Raw genomic sequence first — 27579 nt, forward strand, 5'->3', positions numbered from 1 at the left:
TTGATCCCTTCCAGTTTCACCATTAGATTGTGAGGTTTTCTTCACATGTACACTTAAGGCAGCGCGAAGCTGAACCTTCAGACTCCACGGCATGGAAAGCAAAGTCTTCACCCTAAAAGGCAATAAAATGACACCAAACAACAACAGCAAAATGTCCAACCATGCAGCACTGAGCATTTAGTAGATACCCAGAGGGGCTACCAGCTAAGTCTGGCCAAACACTGCTCTCCAGCAGAACTCATTGTCTGCCCATTCACTTTTGTTATACCAATTTGTCTGCAACAAATTAGTTATTAAAGCACATGGGTATATATTTGCATGATGTGGAGAAAAAAAGTCTCTTTTTTTTATTGCAACTCTCTTGGCCTCCAGACATAAATTATGGAGTCATTTTGAGGTTTTCAAGTAACTAGAGTATGTTCAGGGAATTCCTGGGAGGTGCAAGCTAAAATCAGGTAAATGAAACATAATCAGTTTCTCCACTCCAGAAAAGTAGATGCTTTAGCTTATAAAGAGCTTCAGAGAGTGGATGATTGAAAGTACTTGAGAATGGCAAAACCTCCATGGATCAATAGAGCGCTTGTGTTGGTGACCTCCTTCTCATCACACTGCAAAAAGTGCAGCAAGCTTCCCATGGTTCAGGCATCTTTATGCTATTTTGTTCAGAAGCCCATTTTTCCTTCATAATCCTTCTTTTCCTCTGTGACAGACTTTTTAGCTGAGCCAATTTCCTTCCTGATTCAGCTTTACAGTTAGGTGTCTCTTAAAAACTGTTTATGTTTTTAGCACGAGCAACTGTTTGATATTTTGTTAGTGAGCAACTGTTTGTTAAATACTTAACATCAAGAGCTATTAGCTAAACAAACACTTGCTGGCCTTCAAATATCCTTCCATATATCCTTTCTCTCCACATTACTCATGTGGGAAAGGTTGAGTGTTAAATGTAGTTTGCATTTGTTTGGAATTGGTTTTTTTTAACGAGGTCATCACATCATGGATTTATATCAGTTTCACTTCAAATGTGGTGTGACATTTTCCAGCTTCCAGCCCTCTGGTTACAGCTGCCGCAGCCTTGCCTTTAATTTGCATGGGGAAGGGAGTGTTCATTGGAGTTGCTTCAAGGCTTCACAAACTGTTGACAGAATGAAGACATGAAATGCCTCACTGAACCAACTCCAGGCCCAATAAATGCAAACAATTCAAAGCTAGAACTATCTGGCAGCTGCAGCTGATTTGAGAAAATTTTTTGTTGTGCCAGGAAAATCTTTTCCTTCAACAAGGTTGTCCCTGGAATACATTAGGAGCCACAAAACACAGAACAATATCCTTGGTAATGAGATTATTTTCTTGTCTGTAGTATCGCTTAAGGTAGTTTGGAAAATTCCTATCATTCAGGAAGGCTGAGGAAAGCCTGAGATGCTAGTTTGGGTTTACTTGCCGGTCATCACCTGAAGGTGTCTGTCTGAATAGGTGAAGATCTACAGCTACACATAAACATGGAATTGCATAGGGGAACATGAACGTGAAAGCAGCAGGAGGAAAAGGGAAAAAGGCTGTGATGTGCTCAGAAAGTATAAACACCCATTAATCCTGCTGGGATGAGGGAACAGCCATAACTGCCTGGACTAGGGTAGTTAAAGAGGCTGTAGCTGTGCAGTCATAAATGCCACTGGAAAAGGAGCACGGTGCTGACACTTCACCACAGTCTGTTCCAACAGAAAGTCCATCCATGAGACACCCCCGGTAGTCAGTCACTACTTGACACTGACATTTTTATTTACAATCCCGTTACAGAAGAAAAGAGGGTTTTGCCGTCACATATTATTTCTTAAAATTACCATGCTGGCCCAAAACACAAATTCACTATGGATTTTTGTGACTTGTACCTTTCTCAGAAACAGCTACTTCCTTGGAATCAAGTAAGACAAAAATAGTTTACCTCCCATCACTGATGAAGGCTGTAAATGCCACTAGTCAGGCTCTGCTTGGGCAGCTGCCTACACTCCCCAGGCTTTTAAGAGGGAGGCTGGTGGACAACGGGCTGCTCTGTTGAATGCATCTGCACAGATTTTCGTGTATCCTCAGTTCCGTAACTAAGCATCTTCACAGTGCCCCTCTTCAAAGCAGTCTGACCTACATGTGAGAAGCAGCAGGGATTTTCTTGGAAGTGAACTTCTTGGTACAACTGAATGGTGCACTTTTATCTTTTTAAGAAATATCTCTGATGAAGTTAGCAAAGGTGACTTATAACTCTGCTATGGAGAACCCAATAATACACATTTACCAAAATGAAGTGAATAAAGCAGCAAAATAGGTGAGGCTTTGATTTGAACAGCACATTCTAATTTAGGTGGGTGGCAGGGAAACAGTATCATCCTTTCTGGCAATCATACTTGAAGCCTCTATGCAGTTGAAAACAAAGTTTCATGAGTTACTTCATTGTCTCCATCTGCTTGGTGCACCAGACACTGAGGTAATGAACCACTTTAAAGTACAGGTTAGTGCCAAGAGCTACGCAGTTACCATTCTGGTTTGCTTTATTTTCAAACTGGCCACATGAAAGTGATGATGTAGCCTCCCAGAAAACAACTAAACCCAGGTGTATTTCACCTGTGGACAGTCATTCTCAGGGGAATTCTGGCTCAGCAGCAAGGATGCAATCTGGTTTGAAAGGTAAGACTGTATGGGCCCTGGGCTCACACAGCAGAAAGGAGAGGCCGGTGCCTGTTCTCCCTGTACTTCCCTTGTTTTAACAACACCTGAGACCAGCCTGACAGAAACCAAGGCGTGTGCAAGAGGAAGAAAACTGTTACCATGGAACCCAAGAACACTACATGCAGGGAGGAGGCGACAGGTATAAAATGTGAGGAGGGAAAAGCCTTAGGAAGCAAACAGATCTCTTGGAAAATGGGGAGGAGAGCTAGAGTGGCTTGGGTGGGTATTTATGAACCACTGTTGTGTTCAGCTCAGACAACACCATTCTCTGAGCACTAACAGAGGATTAGAATCCATCTATATTATTCCTGCTCAGCTGTTTACTCCACCAGATGGGAAAATCTGCATCCAAAGAGCAGAAATATGAGTATTATCACTGCATTATAGAAAGTCTCCTCTCACAAGCTTAATTAGGCTTATTCCCACCACAAAATAAATTTACTACTTGATTTTATGTGATTTGTCTTGTAGACGCAGCATGTCTGTTAACTTTTACACAGTATGACATACAAAGACAAGTGCTTGTGTTTTGTAGAGTGTTTTTAGAGATTATAAAAGTGTTGAGTACCTTGAAATTTATGAACTAACTTTCACCCAAAAATACTTCAGTAATGTAGTCAAAAGGTTAGTCAAAACTGGCTTTAAAATTCCCAGTTATCAAAAATCTCTACTTATGCAAAGCAAAGCTTTTCCAATGTATTATCTATTTTGACTGAAATATAGTCCAAACCTTAAATATAAAAGCTAATATTTTTCTATTTGAAACAGTGGGAGTTTATCAACATATTATTCCTCAGTGGCCTTGTAAGATTCAATGATTTTTAAGATGCTTCTATTCTACTGCTCTGCTGCTGTCTCTGGAACAGGAGAAAAAAATAAAACCAGGCAGCTGGAAAAAAAATCATAAGCATTCTTGCAACTTGACATACCTGTAGATCCTCTTTGGCTTGATATTGAAATTATTAAAAAGCAGACATTATGTTTAATCAGAGCCATTATGATTCAAGATATAAGGGACATGTGTGGGTCACATTACTACAGAAGTATCACATTCTTTGGCAATGACGATTCTGATGCCTGCAAGGCAAGCACCTATGTGTTGATATAAGCTAAAATCACTTCAAAGAGGTCACTGATGTGTCCTCAAATGGTAAAAGCTACCAGTTAAAATGAAACTCTAACAAAGAAGTTCCCATTATCCAGCACCTGCATTGCCTGGTCTGCGTTTACTTAATATGAAACACAGTAACTGCAAACGCTTACTCATTTAAAAGAGAGGCTATCACCCTGTGTTGATTCCAGCTATCCCACTAAACAGTACTCAGAGCTGACTACATCACCCCTGAGAAATGTGGCATAACTGACAGTAAACAGAAGGAAGCTTGACTGAAAAAGTTGTAGATTTGTTGATGATAGAAGAATCAGTCCAGTCCAGAAGCATAGTTCACATAGCATCGAAATTCATTGGCTAAATTTCGTGAGTGTTTTGGAATAAACTTGCACATCTTCACACCAAGATGCTTTGCTGCCTGTTCCTCCATGACTGCACCTGCAGCAAAAATAATTGGCATTCAATAACAAAAAACAGTAACAGAATGTTTGAACTTTTTTAATAGCTCCTCCCAAACACATAGAGAGCCTGTTTTTTTTTTAAGGAAGATAGGCTTAAAGCAACCACACTCTTGTACTTCCTTTACAACAGAATCCGTTGCGAAGGAATCCGGGAAGAATGGAAGACATCTCAAGGAAATTAATGTCCAAGAAATTTCATAAAAATAAGTGGAGGGCATCAGTGCCATTTTTACAGAAACCAAACTTGAACTCTGTCTTCTTGATACATTCCAAGGAAGTTAAATGGTAGGAAGCCATGGGAAATGCAAACAGATTACATCTATTCTTTAATTTACATAAACCATGGAGTGATATTTGCAGCTACAGGCTGAGAAATCACTGCTTTGAGCAGTAAACTGAAGGACCACCTATCCATTCTAGGGAAAAACTTCCGAGAACCACCCTTGCGTGTGACTGCCATGTGCACGTAAACCAAGGAGCAGGCTTTCTATGGTCACATTATTTTAATTTTTCTTTATTTTGCCTGCTTGGTTGCCTTGCCTCAAATTGTATGTACAGAGAGGCTTTTACCTTTGCTTTTTGGAAAGGTTTCCTGGATGTCTTGAGATAACAATACAATAGTAACAATACAGTTTAAGAAAAGCCACGACTTGGGTAGACACACATCACTTCTCAAAACAGTAAGTGCACCTTCCTAAAGAAGGACCCACAAGTACAGATATCTAGTTATCTGGTTTCTGCTTTTATCACTGCTTTTTTAATTCCTCCTGCTGTATTTCAGTGACTAAGACAGAAACAATAACTTGCCACATGTTTGCCATTCCCAGATTTCAATCACTGCAATTATAGAGAATAATTATATTTCTGGAATTTTTCTGGATGAACATATAATTCCTCAAAAATTTAGTAAAATTCATAATGCCATAGGAAAAAAGTACTGACTTAAACTATTAAAACCCATTTCTGTTTAAAATAAAGGTTGAACTCAAGTACTTAAATAAAAAGCTTAGGATACATATTCCTCCTTAAATTGATGATAATTCAGCATTATTGAGTTAGTATTTGTCTCATGTAAATTTGTCATTAGAAAGAGAAAAAAAAGCTACTTAAGGAAACCTAATATTTTTGTTAGCTATACCTGTGCAAAGCAGAATCTTTCCTTTTGTTAGGTATTTTATGGTCTCTGCAGTCTTTTGAAGACATTCTTCAGACAGATAGGGTGGATCTGCTACTACGATGTCAAAACTGTGTGGCAGGAGATTTTCAGGTAAGTCCAAAGGGTGGTTGTAATCATAAAAGATAAATTCTTCTCCATACACAGAAAACCTTCTGTCATACTCCAGTATACACATGGAAAAATCCTCACCATCCTGTTCTTTCAGTTTCTGGTACACACTCGGTGCACTAACGCACGCTATCCTGAAAAAACAATCAATAACTTAAAATAGTAATTTTAAAAGGCAAACAACAGCAACAAAACTCTACAGCAGTCCCCAGACAGGTTTGGGAAAACATTTTAAGTATTAGTCCCAAAAATGTAAAGTATTCTTCCTCCATTCTAGCAATTAATTACTTTAGTAACAAAGTCTTAAGTATGAAAGTCATTACCTGTTCAACCCCATGCTACATAAAGATCTTAAGCTTAACTACAGAGAAAGTTGTGTTTCAGAAAAGCAAGGAAGTACACTCAAAAAATGAAAAATTACTGTTTATAGAAGTAGGAAGAAAACCAAGTTTTTTCCATCTGTTCCACAGAAACATAATATAAAAACTAAGAAAATAATTACAAGTCAATAATGTGCTCTGAAGCACTTTGTATTTCTCAAAAAAAAATTTATAGTAAACTTTTACAAGGTACAGGCTAAAACATTCAATGAAATGACAAAGAGGAAGATCAGTATAAACTATTAACTAAATAATATCAAAGCAGTTCTGCAGTATCTCAGTTGAACAAAACTGAAGTACAATGAGTAATGAATTAACCTGCATGCTCTTGTCTACATAGCAGAAACAAAATATTTGCAGAGGAGACATTAAATCTACAACACACTTATTAAACCTACCTGCCACCTTTTCCAGCTGCCAGAACTGCTTCCTTAGCCAGGCATGATGCAGTTTCATCACTGTACCAAAACTGGCTCAGTTGCTGAGAAAGACAATGCACAGTTACAAACAACATGAAATCTTCTGGCTGTGCTATGCAGAGTTACATGGTGGTGAGTCATAACTGAAGAAAACTACAATCCATAGCAACTTCTCAACTCACAACCTGCAAAGCTGGAAAGGTGACTGTTTTTCTGACAGTCTTCCTACTTCTGTAATCTAGTGATATGCAGTAGGAACCTTACACTCTCAGTTTCCAAAACATGAACTGCAGTATCAGGAAAAGCAAGAAATCCAAACCATTGACAAGGTATTTCAAAGCCAATGTGCAGATGCACATTATTTATGTGCTCTTAAACTGAGTTCCTTCAGCAGAAAAGGAAAAAGGACCTTGACAAGTGACAGAATAGGAAGAAAGAAAAGGATAAGAAAACTAAATCAGAACGGTCAGAAAAAGGAAGACCAAAAAAAAACCCAACTCAAGAGACAAATCAGAAATCAGTCTGCCACAAAAATAAAAAACCAAGCAGCAAAACAGCCATCCACAAAAATAAAGAAATAAAACACCCACCAAAAAAAAAAAAAGTGAAGGAAAGATCACTTTGTCTTGTTACACTATGTTTGTCTCAGACTCAGGGAAGACTCTTTACTACTATCACATGCCAGGCTGGAGTTAAAACTTCCAGAAGAGACAGATGCTTCTTTTAGCAGCTTTATTCCCTCTCCATGTACTTTCAGTATGTACCCCCCATGCACATGTGGAGCAAAAAACTATATCCAGATTTAATACTAAAGCAAATCTTCCTACAGTGTTGCCATCCATTAATAGCAACATCTTGACTCTTCCCCTCTCTAATTTAATTTCATTATCCAGCCACAAAAGAAACTCGGTCAGGGCTACTCCTCTCTCTGTGCTTCATTCACTGAAATTTATAGTTTCTTACCCAGTCTTCTTCTATTGAGCCAATGGAATATTGATTAAACCCTTGGGAGGTCTTCATGCCCTCTCTCTGCTGCTGTTCCAAGTAGAACTCCTGGAGGGCAGCCAAGGTATGGGATGAAAGCTGAGGAATGTCATCATCATCGTCCATTTTCTTAGATGTCAACAATAAAAAGAAATTAATTAAATTAACCCTTTTTAATTGTGGATGTTTTTTAAAACAGCATACTCTTGTAAAACAACTTCCAAGAATGCAGCTAACTAGGAAAACCTCCTAACAAAAGAAAACTTATTCTCTCTACTCAAGCACTCTTAAATCAGTGAGAGGCCAACTGGAAAAAACAAGTCTCCACAGAGAATTCAGGAAGAGCAGCAACACTGTTCCCTTTCTATACAACATGGATTTGGCTTCTGTTCTTACAGGGAAGTTGATATTACAGTTCTGGGTTTCCTGTGGATCTGGAAAATCCTACAGAAATTATTCCCTTCCTTCCTAGAAATGATGATAGCTATTGGTCATTCCTTCCCATGTTCAAAAGCCACACAATTTTGACTCCAAATGAAGCAAACTAGGATTCTAGCTCAGTATCACCTGGTTTTAACTTCCATGCCAAAAAAGATTCCTCTATATGCCACAAAACTACAAGGAAAAAAAAAAGGGTAGTTAAGAAGCTCCAAAAAGACACGGTGTGTACCAAAGGAGAAGTACAGCCATTTTCAGCAAGCTCCTGAAGTGCGTTCTGCCATCCCTGAGCCCTCTGACCCCAGGCAGCACAGCAGCCTCTCCCAGGGAACGGCGCCACCTCGTGGAACGGACGTGACGGAAAGGACTCAGCACGTGAAAAGAACTGGAGAAAACTGAGAAAGATTCTTCTCTCAATAAACCTATTTCCCTTGCATCCAGCCCAAGGATCAGCACACGAGCAATGCCTTTAACAGAGCCTGGAGATGCAGACAGGGATACGCCTGCATTATGCAGAAGTCACTGAGAACCACCGGCCACCCTAGCAGTGAGTGAACATTTTGAGTAATTTCAAGTGGAGATGCTCATGGCTCTTCTCCTCATTCCCTTAATTACAAGGAGAGCTCCAGAACTGGCAGTCTCCTCCCCTTCCACTCTTCCTTCTGCTCTAAAAGAGCTTTCAAGATGAAGTTTCCTTAAAACAGCTTCCTCCTGCTTGCTGGAAAAATGGTACCTTACCCTGGCACTGTGAGATAACTCTGCCTTTCCTCTGACACAGTACACACCTAAGGAAAGCTCTTATCTGCAAAACCTGGATTTCCCAGAGTATCATTTACTGACTTGCTGGATTCTCAGGCCAGGCTGGCCAAACAGGGAATTGTTCACAGCCCAAAGATCCACCTATGGCATCAGCCTCAAGAGAATTCCAGAGTTAAGATACTTAGTAAAACCAAAATCATTATTTCCCCCCTAGTTTTTCATTGAACAAAACACAAATGCTTTAAGACTATTTACATTATGAAATTATGTATTATTTAAAGTATTTATTATAGACATGACTGTATGTCCAGACAGATAACAGTTTCTAGCCACAATGCTCTAACTATGACCCATTTTAGGTCTTATACAACAATTTATTTTTGTTAGGACATGGTAGAAATTTACAATCGCTCCTTAACTCACAACATTTTTTTAATTAACGGAATGATATATACAGTAATCTGGTCTGCTATTACCCCCTAAGCAAGAACATATATTTGCTTTGCCACTAAGAAACGGAAACAGGTGGAAAGCTTCATTTTTTAAGTCAAAAGTTGAAATTTTTTGATTTTCTGTTTAGTGAGCCCATACTGGCATTTGCAATGACTAAATCCATGCCCATGAACCAAAACGCTCACAGATGAAGTTGCTGCTGAAGAATCTGCCAATGTTTCAGAACATAAAAAGGCATACTGCCATAGACATCTTTCATCTAGTAATAATTTTTAGTTGATTTTTTATGCCCTTCCTTTGTTTTGTAAATTAAAGCCTTAGGAACCAAGAAGTAATTAACTGTGAGGTTTTGCAAGGAGAGGTAACTCAGAACATACGATAGAAATATTACATACAGGTATTATAAATGCCTCCAAAATTCAATATATTTTTCTGACTCAGGTTATTAGCAGGAAGACATTCTCAGGCTTAAGACCTACATCAGAAAACCCTTAAAGTGAGTTTATGTATACAAGACTTGTCAATTCCTTCAAGGGAGACAGTTCTACAGTTTGAAATCCCTTCATTATCTCTTCCACTGCTCTCAAGTCCAAGTTCGCTGCTCTCAAGTCCAGAAGCAACCCTGAAAGTTCTACGGGAGACGGGAAGAAGCACAGAAGCCCACAGTGCCTCTGGTACTTAGGGAATCTTTACACTCTTAATTCCCAAGGCCCCTGAGGCTCCAACTGACCAATCCCTGCTTGCCCAGGCCCTAGGTCCCTCCATACGCCGACCATGCTCTGTCCTCACACAGGCACTCTCTGGGAGCCATGTAGGGGGAAATTAGATATACAAGAACAGCTTGAGAACAATGCATAAGGTTTAGAAAATGACTCTCGTGGTGAAGTCAAAGTTCACCTAAAGGAAAACACCAGAAAAGGAGGTAAGCCTCCCTCAGATAGAGTGGAACAGGAACAGGCAGGGTAAAATGGGAAATTTGTGTTCATAGGGTAAAATGGCAAATCTGAATGCTACTGGTCCCTAAAGGGCCAGATCTACCCATTAAACAGGAGAAATGAGGTGATGAATGACACCATGTGGCCTGCAGTGCTGCAGGAAGGATGAAGGGGGTGGAGGTCCCTGCAGACTCCTTAGTCCCTTCCCCTGTCCACAGCTCAATCTCTCTCTTATTAGCTAATGCACTGTTCAGGCAAATGTCACAACTACAGAATGAAAGCTCTCCAAAGAAAACAAAACCTGAATTATGAGAGATAAGAGCAGCACAGGAGACTCCAAGGCCTTGTCCACACAAGTATATAGTATGCATTTAACAATAGTTCCTGGCGGTCATGTATGAAAAGTCTATTTTTATACAGCCAAAATCTGAAACAGAGAAAAAAATACTCAAAGTTAAAAGAAACACCATGGAAAAATTACTAGTCTTTAGTCCCCAGTACATTTATTTCACTTGTACTTATGACCACGTGGAGAACAGGCAATAAGAAAACATTAGGAAAGACTGCTAAAAGGCCATGGAATAGAAATACATCTGGAAAGCCATACTGTTCATCACTGGGAATGAGGAAGAAGAGAACAGTGTTAGCCCTTTAGATCTTTTACCAAGAATATAAAAAGCACATGTGCAACTTCACTAAAGATCTTATTCTAAGAGTAACCTTGATCAAAAGACAGAGAGCATGTAATAGAGCTAAATCTAGTTGTCTGCGTTTTTTCCAAGCTGCCCAAGTCAGTCTTTGAGACAAGCAGCTCATCATCCACGGCCTTTGTAGCACACACTAAGAAATGCTGGCCAGTAGTGTGCAACCCTAATGAAAATCACCTGGAAGGGGCTGCAACCACCTGCTGGAGGTAGAGAAGTCCTGATGTGATAGACTGGAAAGCTACTAAATATCTGGACTTGTGCCCTGATACCTCAAAAGTTGGAATTTCACAATGCGCCAAAGTCACACAGAAACTTCAAGAGAAGCTCTCAGAGGATTATCAAATACGCAGAAGCTGCACTGGATTAACAAAGTAAAGTCAGGAGGCCTGGCGGCTACTTCCACCAAAAGCAAAAGGAAATTATGATGTGTCCCACTGAGGGCGCGCAAGCAAGGCTCGGGATCACCGGTCCCCCCTACACGTGGCTGAGGGGACACGGACGGTTCCCGGAGAAGGCCCTTTCTTGCTGTCCCCTCCCCCGTGCATCGCTTCGAGGGCACTCTGCGGCCAGACAGAACCCCCGGGAGAGGCCACGGGGCAGTGATGGGGGGGTGAGGGGGCTCCGCACCGCCGCGGCCCCGCCACCCCTGGGCGGGAGCGCCGCTGCCCTCACGGCGGTCCCCGGCGAGGGCCCCGGGCCGCGCTCCCGCCCCGCGCGCAGCCCTCGCGCCACTCACCGCCCGCCGGCTCCCTCCGCGCGCGCGCAGCTCCCCACGAGCCCCGCCCCCCGCCCCGGCCCGGCCGGGGACCGCGCGCCCCCTGCTGGACGCGCGGGGCCAGGCGGAGCTCCCGGCCCCGCCCCAGGGCGCGCCGGGGAATGGCGAGTGTGCCGGAATGTGTGACGGGACAGGCACGGGAGCCTGAGCTGGGGGCCCAGCCAGCCTCCGGCACCCGGCCTGTCAGACTCGGAGAGCACAGGCATCCCTCCAGTCACATGGCAAGTGTTTAGGAGCCGCCAGCTTCTGTCCCGTACCACAGCCCAGCGCCCTAAATCGGTTTTCTACAGCTGGCTCTCCTGTCCAGGCTTTCCATTTCTATTCAGCATTAGCAGGCTGGAACAAGCTCCCTTTCTTGCATACAAACGGAAGTCGAGCCGATTCTTAGATGCTTTCAAAAGATAGCAAGTTTTAAAATACCTTCCTTGTTTAACTTAATAAAATTATAGCATGGTTTGGGTTGCAAGGGACCTGAAAGACCATCTAGTTTCAACCCCACTGTCATAGGCAGGAACGACTTCCACTATCCCAGGGTGCTTCAAGCCCCATACAACCTGGCTTTGAATGCTTTCAGGGATGATCTCCAGCTTCTCTGGGCAACCTGTTCCAGTGCCTCACCACTGTCACAGTAAAGAATTTCTTTTTAATATCTCATCTAAACACACTTGCTTTCAGTTTGAAGTCATTCCCCCTTGTCCTGTAAAAAGTTTCTACCCATGTAAAAAGTTTCTCTCAATCATTTTGTGTAAGCTCCCTAGAGGTACTGAAAGACCACAGTTAGGTCGCCCCAAATCCTTCTCTTTTCCAGACTGAACAATCCCAATTCTCTTAACCTTCCCTCATGTGAGAGGTATTCCCTGCCTGTAATCATCCTGGTGTCCCTCCCTGGGACTTGCTTCCATGAGGCAATGTCCTTGTGCTGGGGACCCCAGAGCTGGAAGCAATATTCCAGGTGGGGTCTCACTAAGGCAGAGGGGAAAAATTTCATTCAGTATATCTTTCCCTTTGGTCATAAAAACTTCCCTTTTGGTCATAAAAACATTTTCCTGTTTCTCATGTGTAGGCACAACATGCTTTTCTGGCACCTCTCATCTGCCCCAAGACAAAAAGCTCACCCATTTTTCTCATTCTTTCTTTATAAAGCCTGATGTTTGTAAAAGTCATCATGTGAATAGTGTTGTCTCTGTCACTCGAGGACTCTCCTAGAATCCAACAAACAGGAGGTTGCCCATCAGATTATTTAACCCAACAGCAGACTCTCCTCATGTTCTCCAGAGCCAGAAGTTGTATCAGCAGTGAGCTGAGTAAGAAACTGCTGTTTTACCTACAACCTGCTCAGTCTTCATCTGCCACAACATTTCACTGTGGCTGAACAGAAGGTCACAGGCTCAGCACTGGGCATTAATGAACAGAGCAGAACTATTGCTTTCAAAGACAGAAATACTAAATTAATGATAAAATATTTTTGCAGCACAGCTTACATAAGCAGCAGAGAATCAAATTGTCTTGCCACCACAAGAAAAGGTGGGGATAGGCTGATTTTTTCCTTCAGATCTCCATATTTTTAACCTCCCTCATGTGGAAACAAGGCTTTTCATGAGAGCAGAGAACTGTGGGCATTCTCATTTGGTTTAAGACTTCTTTGCAGTCTGCATCTAGCATTCAGTGCATTACCCACTTTGAAAGTTCTTGACAAAAAGATGTTCATCCCAGAACAGAAGACTGTCACATGTGGAGGGCATCCATATCTATTCCTGCTACCAGCACCGCTGTAATTTAAAACAAACAAACCCAACCCCTTTTCCCTGCATTGTGGAAAGTGACAATTGTCTTGATATTGATACCTGTGTAGCATTACTGAATGCAGCAAGACATGTGGTTTAGGTACTACAGTGAAGTGACACTTCAGTAATTTTTCTATTTCATGCATGTTTGTAAGGTATTTTACATGAAAAAGATTCTGCACAGGGCTGATAATGAGAGTAGAAATGAGACAGGGATGACACACACTCTCAGTCCAGATTTCCCAGAGCAGCAGACTGCCCCTTGGCAAGCAATCCCTCCTCACCAGAAAGGTTAGACAGATCACATAAGGGCACATGGCTGTGTGGGCACTTGGGGGTGGGCTGCCAGGGTGACATTATTTAAGTTATGATATCAGATACTACTTGGCAGCAAACACAGTCCTTGCTTGAATCCTGTCACAAGACAGTTCTAGAAGCAAAGCTCCAAAGGAGCTCAAGTGACTCTGTAAGAAGGAAAGAAAACAGGTTATCTCTTGCTGCAATTTCTTTGGGATGCAAGGACAAATGAAACACAAACACAGGAATACCTGTGAAGTGCACCCTGAAAGAAATTTCTTATGAATAATTGGGTTTTATTGTTCCCTAATATTTTTTGCAGATATAGGTATTTCCAGTTAGGCTATCTCCCCTGTCCTTTCACTGACAGACCCATGTCACACAGCAGTGACACTGGTGTCCTTGAGACAAACCTGATGACATAGATCACTGCCTCTTCACTAATGCATTTGCCAGATCAGAAAAGTGTTTAAAAACACAGTTCTAGCCTGGAAAGCAACAGCAACTTGTTACTCACAAGGCATTTCTGTTTTGGGGTTTGAATTTTTATTTTTACTCCGTTGCATTTTTTTCTCTTCTAATGAAATTCTAGTTTTGTTCTCACTATAGCTCAACCTGTAGCCATATGAAAAAGTATAATCAGGTTTAATTAATATGAAAATAGATTATTAAATTCTAATTGTAGAATCCCGTTGCCATTAAGTCTAAAAAGCTTCTATTAACTTTTTTTAAAAAAATCCTAAAAACCCAAACAACAAAAAAAAAAACCCTCAACATGTTTAAGGCTGGAAAACCAACTGCACATTGATTTGGAAGGCAGCAAAGCATGCAATGCTTTACAACCATACAAGGATAATTGCTAGTTATTAATGATGTTGGAAACAGCAAAGTGAAAATATTCTACTTGGAAAACACCCCGCAACACCTCCTCTTTCTAAACAAAGCTTGCTGCATGTTTACTTTCACTCCCAAGCTGGTCCCCCTACGGATGGAGAATCAAATGTGTGTTGGAGCCCCATGGGGTACCTGGGTGGGCTACGTGCAACACAGCTTCCCAAGACCCTGTGACACAATGGAAGGACAGACGGCCAGTCAGCCTCTCACAGCTTGCAGTCACTCCATGAATTCAAGCACAGAAGTAAGCTTTTGTATTTAAGTAGTTCATGGAGTCCCAACTTTTCTCTATGGAGACAGAAAGCTTAGAAACATGACAGTGATACAGGATCCCTATGACTTCTTTCTATTTTGCCAGGCTTTGTGCATTCCTTGGAAGTGATTCAGGATCCACAGAGGACCACAGCTTTCAGACAGAAAAATGCTCTACATAAGTGACCACTAGTCACTTAATACCACCTAGTGGTATTGATATTTCAAACAGACTTTACACGTATTTAAAAAAAAACAAACCCACCCAACGCTTCAAGAGAATTACCAGTATCTATACTTCTGTACATTTTCACATCCCCGTAGATTTTACCAAGGCTTCTGATTTACACAGTTCTTTCTAAAAATGTCCTGAGATGCATGGTAGTGTCCAACCTTTGTAGCATTGTCTGGCCCCAAAGCCTTGTCATGGTTGTTTTTACTTTTTCCCCCAAAAGATGTAATCACTCTGCCATCACAAGAAGCAGGAAGGAAAATATATAAAATATATTTAGCAAAACCAGTAAAATTAAAGTGGAACAGAAAATGCAGTCAAGTAGCAAACATGTACAGCAGCAGATTTTACAGTTTTTCCTACACATACTTCTGCACTTATTTCACACACACTCTTTAAGGAGAAGGAAGAAAATAGAAATCAGATAGTGTTACGAAAGAAAACATTTCTTTTCCTGAACAGTAAATGGGGTTTATTACTGCTTTCTGTTTTTGAAACTCCAATTCAGACTATATATATATATACCTCTAAGAAAAATAAGAGAAGGACACCCTTTTCTCTGTCCCTAGAGCAAAATTACACTGTCCTCCTTTTACAGACTATACTGGTATCTTAAATAGTTACACTCGCAGGATCTAGACATTATCTGGCCATCTTAAGAGATGCAGGTAACAAACATTTTAACCAAGATACAAAACAGGTATCCAATTTTTCCAGCTTTCCTGAGGCTGAGTGAATTGTTTAAATACATGTGCGCTTATCAAAATCCATGTTACAGTACATTTTAACAGTAGTTTGTTAAGAAATCATGAAAGTGCATAACAGCCTAAAAGCAGGCAAAAAGTACTTCAGAAGAACAGTCTTTCCTTAAAGTGGCAGAAGAATATAAGCCTTCCCCAAAGTAGTGTTGATCTTGTGTGAGGACATCAGTGATCTTCCTAGAGATTCCACAGTGTAGTGCTGGGCTTTTGGCTTTGGGGTTTGTTTTTTTTTTTTTTTTTTTTGTGAGTTACAACAATCATTTCAATGAACAAAAGACCACCAGTAGTATTGGTGCAGTTCCAAAACTAAAGCAAATGTCCTGACAGCTTATTAAACCAAGTTACCAGTGAGGCTTTCAAATCAATACTTGTGTTGGAGTCTAGCGATGACTTTCATTCAGGGAACACCAAACACAGAGACAGGAAGCAGTTTGAATATGCCACAAACCTAAACTGCAGCATCCAAAACAGTAACTTAAAGCAAATCAAACCTATTTGTCTTTACAACCATTAACAGTAGGCCAGACAGAGAGAGGAAGAAAAAGGGAAGTACATCACACCCACAGCTTTGCTTTACTCTAACTTGTAAAGGCAACAGCGTGTCAGGAAAATCAAATCCAATACCATCTAATAGATGTTAAAGTGGAAACAAGCTGTTCCACAAGATTCAAATATAGACAGCAGAAAAACTAGTAATGAATTTTGTATCCGTCACAGTGGGTAGCTTCTTTGTTCTCTTTGGATATATAGATTTGTCTGGAATGTTTTCCAAAATAAAGAGGAATTTATTATTTCAGTAACAAAACTTACATGGATAGCATCACATTTCATTTCAGAATTCCAAACCAGTACACTTTCCAGTACTCTTTCCCCCAACAAACTTGTTGATAAAATGGCAGGCTTTTACTAATCCCTTTCAAGATGATGTGTTAAACATTATGTAATTACACTTGTAGATTGATCTGTTTTTCTTTTTCTGGAAAAGACTGCAAAACTATCACTTTCTTCTCCTTCTCCTTCCCTCTTCTAGTTCACGTAAAACCTGCTCCTTGGTTGGCTGTCCAGACAAATTCCACTTGGAAGGTTGCGCTTTTGTACTTTTCTGCTTGTAACACACAGCAAATCACTGAACGAAAAAATCCACCAACAACTCCATCACTCACAACTGAAGCCAATATAAGTTTCAAAAAGGCAAAATTGATGGGGTTTGTGTATACTTAGACAAACAAGTGTGAATAAAGGCTTTGTACCCAAATCGTTCAAGTTTATTCCAGAACTCATATTTAAGGTAAAGCAGAATAGTTCCATTTTCTACATGAAAGGCTCTTGGATACGCTGCTGTTAGTCTTACCAACTGCATTCAGGAATTTCCTCCAAATTACCTTAAATGTTTCTGTCCCTCCCCAAAATATTCACTGAACAAAACCATGCTAATATAAATATATAACTGCATAATCTTACTTTTGAAACCAGTAAAATTCTAGTGATACATACAGCCAAGGTATATAGCAAGCTGTCACTACCACAGTTGTTGCGTAGTTTTACTTTCAGGATTTGTGAAGCCTTTTTATTTGTTTTCCTTATCTAAATGATGTGAGTGCATGGAAGTAAGAGGGGGACACTAGAAAATAGCTGTAGTTTATTTAAATGTAATTGCATTATAGCACATTAGGAACTGCTGCCTGTAACTGAACTTTTGATATCCATGAAGTAACATGCTGTTGTTAGATGTTCCTTACATAGGAACAGATTATGAGCTTGGAGAACATTTCTGTGCCAGATACCATCATAAAAACTGTTTATATTAAACACACACACACACACACAAATTAAAGACCCAGAAATCAGTATTCCTTTTGAGTAGACAAATGCCACCAATACTAGTGACCAGAAAAGTCACTGTTTACACGTCTTTTGGAAGATGGGGAAAAAGATTAATCTGATTATATATTCACAATCATTTCTGGTAATTACAGTCCAGTGTGAGATACTGCTGTTGCACCCTAATCACACTTTTTTCTGTTGGTGGACAAACTCATGCCATAAGTGCTGATGTAAATTAAAGTTACTCCACCAACTTTTAACCTAATTACTGTGCATTCACTGTAGCCAAAGAGCAAAAGGTGTAGCCTAAGGTTTCATAATGTTGCTATTTATGTTTCCACTGTAAGGAAGTATAACAAATGCTTTTTCGGAGATTCAACACAGGTGAGATTTTAGAAAAATATTAAACAAGAGTACACACAAATCACACGTGGCCAAAACAAAATAAAAAAGTCTTTAGTGGAAAACAATTTTATCTTCTTCCTGCTTATGGATCTTAAAAATACACAAAGTGATCATTTCAAAATTGAAAATTCAGTCATGATAAGGCTTGATTACACAGCCATTTCCCAAGTCTTATTGCAATAAAATGTGAAATACTTCTATGCAACTTCATATCTTCAACTGTACAGATAAAACAATACCTGAAATCAACTAGCACTTCATTCCCTGTGTTTTTAATATATAAACTCAACACAGTATTGAATGACACATTTAAAATATTTACACACTTGACCAACAGCAGTACTAGCATTTATTGCCTTAAAACTGCATGTTCACTGCATGGAGGTTTCTTATTTTGCGCAAAGAAAACAAATAATATAGGTTTTTTTTTTTCCTAATTGAAAATTCCAGAATGGTTTAATGGGAGATTGAAAAGTATGGTGAATACTATTAGGGAGGTTTTTATCAATTTCAAGTATCAAGCTGTAACAGATTGGAAAATTACATGGGTAGTAGTATCTTCCTCTTGAGGTTGGAAGGGCCTTCCAAATCTGCTTAACAGCTTAAAAGGACAGGAAGAGCAGGGTAGGGAATGGGAAGAAATGAAAAATCAGAATCAATTTTAATTCACTGAAGAGAAGGGAAAGCCAGAGGTATCTTACTTCTCAGTTTCTAGGGCCCCAAGAAATCTCATACTGAAAAAAGGGCTCTATAAGATAGCTGAGAATTTGAGGCTCTAGAGCAAAACACACTTCATGATTTGCTTCATGATCAGTGCTTGAAAACATTAATCTAATTTACTGAAAACAGAGCACAAGCTACTCAAATGCAAATTTATGGGCGCAGGGGAGCAGGGCTGGCTCTTTAAATTTTAATTGTTATAATTAGGCTTTGGTTATACTTAGTGACTGGAACAGACATGGGAGAAACATGTGGTATTTGTTCCTTGCAGAAAAATGTACAGAAAACCAAAAGTAAACCAAACAAAACCCTATCACCGCAAGCAGCACTTGTCACAAGCAGAGGCACCAAAGCCTGAATAACCAATAACTGTCCTCTCTTTGAAGATCAGAACTGAGGCACACTGGTGGGGAATCTCACCTTATAAAAGAAGAAGTCGCCATTTCAATTGGCTGTAATTGAAATAATGACAATTTTACAGCAAGCATTACTGTACTGCAGCAGATCAGTCCTGGGAATACTGCACCACTGCTGCCTCTACTGGGCTTTACCATTATGAAAATCTCCTGTTTTCATTACAGTAAATCTTAGACCTCACAAAACTAAAATTAAAGTATATAATATTTACATAGCATCTCAGATCCTCAATGCATTTTATAGGCATAAGCTAATCCTCACAACATCCCTGTGAGGTAGGTGGGTGTTAATGCTATTTTAACAATAACACAGTTCTAGTGACTTGCCAGTGGCCACAGAGGATCCTGTGGATAAACATTACAAAATTAGAGGAGCCTGGCTCCTACTCCTGCGCTTATATTCATCAAGCTACTTCCATAAAAAAACCCCACCCCTTCTTATGTAATCACTTAACCAAACCTGAAATTACTTGAAGTGTTTTACAAGCATAATGCTGCAAATTTGTGTTTTTTAATAGTTTTACAGACCACAAGTTAGAATTTGCTTTCCCTTTTAAAGAACTAGATTTTAAATGGACAACTGACTGCTCTGAACAAGCTTATTTTCTAGAACTACATGGCTTAGCTATAAAGGGATTTGCCCAGGTGAACACTGGAGCTTTAGTGAGCTCTTCTCACTATGAAAGCAATGACTCCAATTCAAATCCCTCTCTTTCAACTAGTATGATTTTTGGACATGCTGAGAAAACAAGTTTCTCATTCCTGAGAAAAAAGGTGAGCCCTTTACCATTAAATGGGGAAACACAAACCTCTGGGTGAAAAGTAGCAGATTCTGGTGGTAATTCAGTGCAGCTAATTAAGGCATAAATGCACATCAAAGTGGAAGTTTCATGCATCCAGTCCACTTCTCCCTGTCCCTATGTATCTGTGCTTTCAAAAAGGTCTTGAATTTTATGATTGAACTCAATCCTTGTCAGTGTTCAGTACTATAGGCTGAACAAAATTATTATGCCAGCATTAGAACTAACTATTACAATGGGGAAGGAGCTGGCAAAATGGAAAAGAAGCTAGTCTCAGAATGAAAACACTGGTCCACTAATCTGTTTCAGCAAGAAAAGTCTAGACAAATATATTTGTTACAATTATATCATGCAGCATTTATAACTTGGTTTGAATTGCCTTTTTTCTTCCTTCAAAAACCAGGTGCATTTTTAGAACCATTATTCACTCTCCACAGTGAATAGAAAATGAATGCAATGATGCTGTGGAACTTGCAGAACGCTTATGTCGAGTCATGTCTCAGTGTTCACTACAAACAGTCTGAGTCTTTCCCGTGGACCTCACTGTGCTTTCACACCCTGATTTACAGCAACCGGATGTGTAGATGATCACAGAAAATTCTTTTTTTCTATTTTTTTTTGGTACAGAAGGGATACAGAAGTCAAATACCTCAGGTAGAAGCAGTCACCAGGAAGAGTATGAATGAACAGGACTTATTTCCAGAAGCCTTTGCAACCATTTCATGGATGTCACTAAGCAGAGACATCTTAGCATTGCTTTAAAAGAAACTAAAAATGGCATGGAAACATCCCTGTTGAATATATGAGAATGAAAGGAAAATTAAAAAACAGGCAAGTGTAACATAAAGCAGGAAATCACAAAAAAAAAAAAACCCAAACCCTTACTAGGACAGTTTTCCTTTAACATATAATATTATTTTTAAACGAAGGGCAAAGGAAATTTTTAAACCACCTTTAAAACTAGTCTTTGAAAGTGGGTGTTCCTACTTTAGCAAAAGTCTTGATACTCAGAAATACTGTGTGTTTCTGCTTGTTACAACACAATGGGCCTGAAAAGAAAAATAATGGGTATGCACATTACTTTGCCCAGAATACAAACCAAATTTGTGCTCCCGTTCATTACAATATGCAAGATTTCAACCCTTTAAAGTTAATAAATATTTTTAAATAGTGAGCCAGTTTTAGGATTAATAAAACAATAGTGACAGAGCTAGTTATAAAAGAAAGGATGACTGAGTGTATCAGTTACTCAGACCCAAAGCATGGAATATTTGCTATGATCTCTTTGAAGACTTCAGTCTAGATACCTGCCATCAGGCACATCACAACAAACCAGCAGCTCCTACTGCTGCTGATGTTCCCAGGCTTCAATGCCCTTCATCTGAAAAAAATGAGGTTTCAGAACTTCTGCCCCATCCAATGTACAAACTCAGAAAAACCCCAAAAGGAGCTTCAAAAACAGCAAACCCCAATTTAAAAATAAAAACTCAGGCATCACAACAGTTTGAAACAGAATGATCTGCCAGGATCATTGTATTTTGTGCAAGTGCACAGTCAAGAAATCCTTTAAAGAAAAGCACTAGAGTTTAAAGAAAAAATTGAGAGCAATTCTCCTGTTCTAAAATACTATGCAAGTTATCTTAGAAATAAAATACTATCTGGGAAGGTACACTATTATCTAAGAAGTTTTATGGTCACTTTGTAATATGTAAATCTGCCCTTGCCCAGTTTTCAGATAAATTAAAAGAGAAAAGTATAATAAAGAGATGGCATTTTTGGCCTTGTGGATCCACGCTTGAGACACTTACGGATTTAACTTAACAAAAAACCCCACCACCCCCCAAAAAAACCCCACAAAAAACAAAAAAACAAAACAAAACACTGCCAAAAGGAAAAAAACAAAACAAAACAAAAAACCCAACAAACCTTAGATTACTTATAGCACAGTATTATAGATTTGTGTCTGTTGTGAGATTCTGGCTATTGTGACTAATTCTGAGATGAATAGCTGAAGAATGGCACAGAATTGCAAACACGAATCTATACATAGCCATATAAAGGTGTATACCAGACTTTTTTTATAAACTGTAAAAACACATGGGAAATATTTAACAGCATAATCTAGCAGAGATCTTAAACAGAAGGGCCCACTTCTGCCTCTGTGTATTTCCACAAAAATAATTTTACTAGACATGCAGCATTTGTGTTTGCTTCAGTTTCCTCTGGCTCATGACAGGAGACAAAGCAGGCCTTGCTTTCATATTCATGTGCTGCTCTCCCTTGTTGGTTCTATATACTCAGGGCACTATATTCTGCTATAATAAAAGCTAAAGTGCTGATATAAAAAACCAAGCAAGAGCAGAGCTGCTGGGAGAGCTCTGCAGAAGTGGGACTAGATTCAGCAAAAACCAAAAATCTCCTACAGCAGAGACCTCCCAATTACCCTTCCCCACTGGAGTTGAACAGGCATGCTTGAGCAAAAGGGTTTGATGCCCCTGTGCCAGCATAATTGTTTTAGCTAATGCCCAACTTTACAAAGTTTGCCAGTAATTCACACCTTTTGGGTTGTTATTGCTTAAGCAAACAGTTCAGTGTAGAAACACATTGCAGTTGCATGCAACCCAGGTGAGAATCAAGACAGATACTGAAAGTAAAACTACACATGAACCTTGCATTAGACACTCATTCCAAAACAACACGTCAACATGAAGGGCTGCAACAGGTACACAGCAGCTCAGTGCCAACATCCTAAACCAACTCTCAAGAGTCAAATCTTGCCTTAAACTTCTTACCTAAAGTATATGAGCTTTTTTTTTTTTTTTCCTTTTAAATTAAGGCAATGAAATGGCTACAGTTCCTAAAGTTCATTTTTGGGGAACAAAAATATACACTTTTTTTTTTCTCTGAACTTTAGGCAGCAGAACATAATGTAAAAACCTGCATTGTAATAAACTTGCAATGTCAGGTTGATGTAGAAAAACAGAACTAAACACAAGTTAAAATACCATTTGGTTTTTCTTCCCCATTGGAACACAAACTCAAACTTTAAGAGAGGAAAAATAAAGCTTAAAATCAGCTAAACTGTTTAGAGCTTTATATGTATCTGCTTCACACTCTAACATGATTTTGGGTAGAAAAGAAATCTCTAAGTTTACATGACCACTCATATTTTAAATCAGTGCAGGGGCAAAGGCACTGCATTTATTTCATTGTGCCCATATCTGTTTGCGCATAAATGGAAAAAAACTCAATTCAGATTTTCTGTTCATTCTCTTCCACACCCAAGTATGACAGATTGCAGCTAACACATAATAGCAGAAGCTGATTCAAAGTTGACCTCTCCTATTCCGTGGTGTATTGTTCAAACTTCCAGGCTCTCTAGAATCTGAGATGGCTGCAAAGAACCCAGAGACAGGTACAGGATTTAGTCAGCATTCAGCATTTCTCAGTGCATTTTGCAGAAAGGGTCTAAATTAGGCATAGAGTTTTGTTGTTTATTTTACACAGAGAAGTCCACCAACATTTGCCATAAATTCTTCTAAACTCTTTAAGAAGGCCATCTTCTGCTTACGGTCCAGTGTAGGAGGAGTGCTGCTTGCAGTAAGCTTGTTGAAGGCATCTGCTAACCGCTGGTAAATTACTGGATCTTGCTGAGTTGATAGCAATGTTTCAACTAACTCTGAATATTCAGCCTGTTAAACAAACATTAAAAAAAAAAAAAAAAGAGAGAGAGATACAATATATACAACTTCTCTCATGAGAACATGATCCAGAATAAAGGCTGTGACAGAAAACCATTAGTACACCTCTTCACCTGTCCTCAACAGCCTTTCACCTACCTCTAATCCAGATAAAATCCTTCATCCAGGCTGAGTATTTTTTAAGGCTAAAGAGATCTTCAAAGCAAGGCACAATGCTTTGCAGTGCAGAGTAAGATGAAAATTTTAAGGCAAAGGGCCTTCTGGCTCTTCCTTAGCATAGGCTTATTCCTGCAGACTGGACTGTTTCTTATTGATGCCTGTCCCATATTCCACGCCAACCATCTCCTCCCACAGGTTCTCCATTTTCTAGGGTTCCTTCCCTGGGACAGAGAGCTTAGATTCCTTTCTAAGAGTACCTTACTTATTCTCATACTTATTTAGACAGAAACAAAAGACAAAGAAACACCTGAAGCAAGTCCAAAGGGACTGAGCCCTGGGAGCACAGGTGAAGGACACAGGAGTCAGAACAGCACTTCCCTCCATTCTACCCATGAAGAGTTGGGTGAGGGTAGACACAACAAGAATTTGCCACCTGTGGGTGGTGTTACAGGGTCCTTTTCTTTTACACGTTCACGAGTCCCTCTTTGAGGGATAAGGGCTGCTAACAAGAGCAAGGATCTGTAGGACAAAGAGGCTTAGCAACGTCTTTGCCAAAGGCTTGCCAACATGGCAGGAAGGGCTTTAAAGGGCTTGTTGAGGGATGGTGGTAACAACTTGCAGATGAGTAAAGAGACAGAGACCGAGAGCATTAAGAACACAAAGAAATGTGATGGGTTTAAAAGTGCTCCTTAAAGGATGAAACAGGCTGAAAGGAGGCCAACCTGAAATGCCTGTGTAGAAGTGTGTTCAGCTTTGGAAACAGGAGCTAGAGCTTCACGTGCAGGTTCAGAGCTGCAACATTACTGCAGGCACTGAGATGTGGTGGGACAGGTGGCATGATTGGAGTGTTCCAAGGGACAGGCGGAAGCTTGTTAGAGCTCTTCAGGGCAGAAGATGACAGAAGATTGACACTTCTGTGAAAAGGCAGCTCAAATGAAAGATGGTTTTCTACAGACTGGGCAGCAATCTAGTTGAGTGTTTAGGAATCATGATCAGAGGAGCAAGCAGTAAAGATGACATCTTTTGGGGTGAGATCTCGTTACAAATCCCCAGAACAGGGCTTTTAGTATCTTAAAGCAACTTGAGGAAGTTTCCAGATCAGACTTACAAGAGATTATCTCCCTGACATTTGCTCACATACCAGATGGGCTACCCAGGGGTGTGACTTTGCATCTGCTATTCACAGCTAGTAAGAGCTGGTCATGGATGTGGTAATTATTGCCAGCCTTTCAGTTATCATTAAATAGTGGAGTTAAAGATTCCCAGGAAAGCAAGGAAAGAGGGCAGCCAAGTACAGGACCTGGACATCATGAGAGCAGATGTTAACTCCTTCAAGACTGGTAGGTGGGATCCTGTGGGAGTGAGCTCTGAAGACAAAAAGAGCTAAAGAGAGCTGACAGGTCCTAAGGACAACCTCTTCCAAGCACAAGAATAGGTACAGAGGAAAACAATAAGGACACTGATTCAGCTAAGCAGGGACTTAATGACTGAACTCCAGCACAAGGGGAACACATGCAGGAAATAGAAGCAGGACGAGCTTGAAACAAGGACAGCAGAGACACAGTCTGGACAAGAACAATGACAGAAAAATGAAGTTCGGCTAAAGATGAATTTAGCAAAGGACATCAAAGACAACAAAAGCAGCTTCTACCAGTACTTTAAAAGTAGAAGAAGGAACAGGGAAAATATGGGTTCTATTGCTGAATGGAATAGATGATTTAATGATAGTAGACAAGAGGAAAGGCTGAAATAATCAATGCTTTCTTTTGCCTTGGTCTTCACTGACAAGTTTTTCCAGACCTTTGTGACTAGAGACAGAGTCCAAGGAGACAAACTACGCACAGTAAAGAGGATCAACCCAGGGATCTCTTGAGAAATCTTGATGCATGCAAGCTGATAAGACTTGACAGAATCTATCCACGGGATCAGAAAGCTGGCTCATGTCATTCATTACTGGCTGCTCTCTATCATCTTCAAATGACTAAGAAAATCATGAAGCAAGGACTCCTGGAAGGTATTTCTGGGCATGTGAAAGTCAAAGGACCCAAGGGAATGGCCTGAAGTTGTGTCAGGGGAAGTTTATGTTGAGTATGAGGAAAAGGTTCTTCACCCAGAGGGTGGCTGGGCACTGGTACAGGCTCCCCAGGGAGTGGTCACAGCACCAGCCTGACAGTTCAAGAAGTGTTTGGACAATGCACTCAGGCACATGGTGTGATTCTTGTCCTGTGCAGGGCCAGGAGTTGGACTCAATAATCCTTATGGGTCCCTTCCAACTCAACATATTCTGTGATTCTGAGAACATCTAATGTGGATTTACCCAGGGCAAATAATGCTTTACCAACCTGTCTTCTTAGACAAAATGACTTACATTTATGGCTAAGACAAATGCAGTGGATGCCTAAGGTAAGCAGGTCTTCAGTAGCTGTATACTGCACCCTTGCAACCAAGCTAGGATTTTATTGTCTTAATGGGTGAGAGCTCTCATCTGGACCTTTGTCTTGTTCAATATTTTAGTCAGTGACCTGGAGGAGGAGGGGAAATACACTCTTTCCAAGTCTGGGATGAAACCAAACTGGCGAGTGAAGCCAGTGCATTCAAGGGCAGGACTGACATTTAAAGACACTCAGGCTGGAGCAGTGAGCTGACAGAGTCATGAAACTCAGCAAGGACAAATGCAAAGACCTGCAGCTGAAACAGGCAGACCTCCTGAGGATGCCCCCTTTTAACCCGAATGATTCCATGATTTATCAGGTGCACAAGAAATAACCACTCTCCTTTAACAAATGCCTTCTTTTCAGGGTGTGACTGAATACCATACCTGATGCAAACACACTAATGTGTAGAATGCTTCACCTGCTGCAGTTGTCATTTCTGTATTGTGCTTCTGAAGTACCAGCATATCAAAAACCATCTGAAATCGCAAAACAGAAGCAGTTGTGTAAGTGTAATCTTTCCACTTTATCAACATTTGCTGCTGAAGCTCATCTTCACTTCTGATAATAACAATGAACATTTATTACAAACATCCAAGGTTGCTGTTTGCTTTGTTGCTCCCATTTTTTATTTTTGGATTTAGGTACCAGAACTTTAGAAGCCAAGTCTCAGCTTAACAGCATAAATTCACATCTCAAAGCACTGGAACCTGTTGTTCATTTATATCAACTGTTCTTCAGAGAAACATGACATCACTTGTATTTTTCTCCAAAAGCTTCAGATATACCAGAGAAATAATGAAAAAAGCCTTTGCTCTTCCAGAATAAATAAAATACAGAACCTTTCCTCAAGTTTTGGAGACGCCTATAGCTCACAGAAAGTCAAACAGGGAAGAGATAAGTAAAGAGGATTATTATAATTTTAAGTGGAAACTCAGAAATAAGGAATGAAACTATGTTAACTTAGAAGATACATAAAGACAAAATTATGCAAGTTTTTCATTCTCTCAGCTTGTCTGATGAAAGCATTTAATGAGAAATCCTCAGAAATCCCAGTCATTTTAGTAGGAAAAGATGTCTTAAGTCAAACTGAAACCCATACAAAATCAGAAGACAAGCACACAGATTTCACAATTACTTTGTTGCCACTTGGTAGGAACCTAGTTGCTACCAGGTCACTCCAAAATTCATTGAAGTGGATGGTCCTAAAAGTAAAGTACTGAACGTGACACTGAATTAAGAAAATGCATAATTCATAAGATACACAATAAATGTCAGCATTTCCTTCCTAGTTGCCAGCTATGCTCTTTTTCATGCCTTTTCTTTCAGTACTCTACCCAGCCTCCAGTTCACAGAATTCTGGAAGCCTTCTGTTCACAGCTTCACCAGTAACTGCTAAAACTGTCAATCTCAAGTGCAGAGCATGAATATAAAAATTCCATTCTGAGAGGCTCAGGTCTTTTGTTTACTGGCAATAATA

At 40.0% G+C, this 27579-nt stretch overlaps 2 protein-coding genes across 6 annotated transcripts in view; both read right to left on the reverse strand.

Annotated features, from left to right (window-relative positions):
- Window positions 1–1755: 1755 nt before the first annotated feature.
- EEF1AKMT1 (EEF1A lysine methyltransferase 1) lies at window positions 1756–11428 on the reverse strand. 5 transcript variants are annotated; one of them, XM_050977973.1, is made up of 7 exons: window positions 11384–11411; window positions 10242–10367; window positions 8026–8188; window positions 7335–7484; window positions 6351–6433; window positions 5426–5706; window positions 1756–4264 (listed from the first exon to the last, which is right to left on the reverse strand). In XM_050977973.1, exons 4-7 carry the CDS (start codon window positions 7479–7481, stop codon window positions 4137–4139), a joined length of 639 nt encoding a protein of 212 aa, XP_050833930.1. In that variant the 5' UTR covers window positions 7482–7484; window positions 8026–8188; window positions 10242–10367; window positions 11384–11411; the 3' UTR covers window positions 1756–4136. The 5 variants fall into 5 exon arrangements, with proteins under 5 accessions (XP_050833930.1, XP_050833919.1, XP_050833934.1 ...); XM_050977962.1 differs by lacking the exon at window positions 11384–11411 and adding an exon at window positions 10825–11296; XM_050977977.1 differs by lacking the exon at window positions 8026–8188 and having other exon boundaries at window positions 11384–11412.
- Window positions 11429–15138: 3710 nt separating this feature from the next.
- XPO4 (exportin 4) overlaps window positions 15139–27579 on the reverse strand; it is an 80882-nt gene continuing 68441 nt past the window's right edge. The window contains exons 22-23 of the mRNA XM_030234588.2: window positions 26486–26578; window positions 15139–23499 (exon numbers count right to left, since the gene is read on the reverse strand). Coding sequence (XP_030090448.1) covers window positions 23302–23499; window positions 26486–26578 — 291 coding nt within the window. The 3' untranslated portion in view covers window positions 15139–23301. The remainder of the gene's footprint in view (window positions 23500–26485; window positions 26579–27579) is intronic.

Source organism: Serinus canaria, chromosome 1 (assembly GCF_022539315.1).
Source record: "Serinus canaria isolate serCan28SL12 chromosome 1, serCan2020, whole genome shotgun sequence".
Classification (NCBI taxonomy): domain Eukaryota; kingdom Metazoa; phylum Chordata; class Aves; order Passeriformes; family Fringillidae; genus Serinus; species Serinus canaria.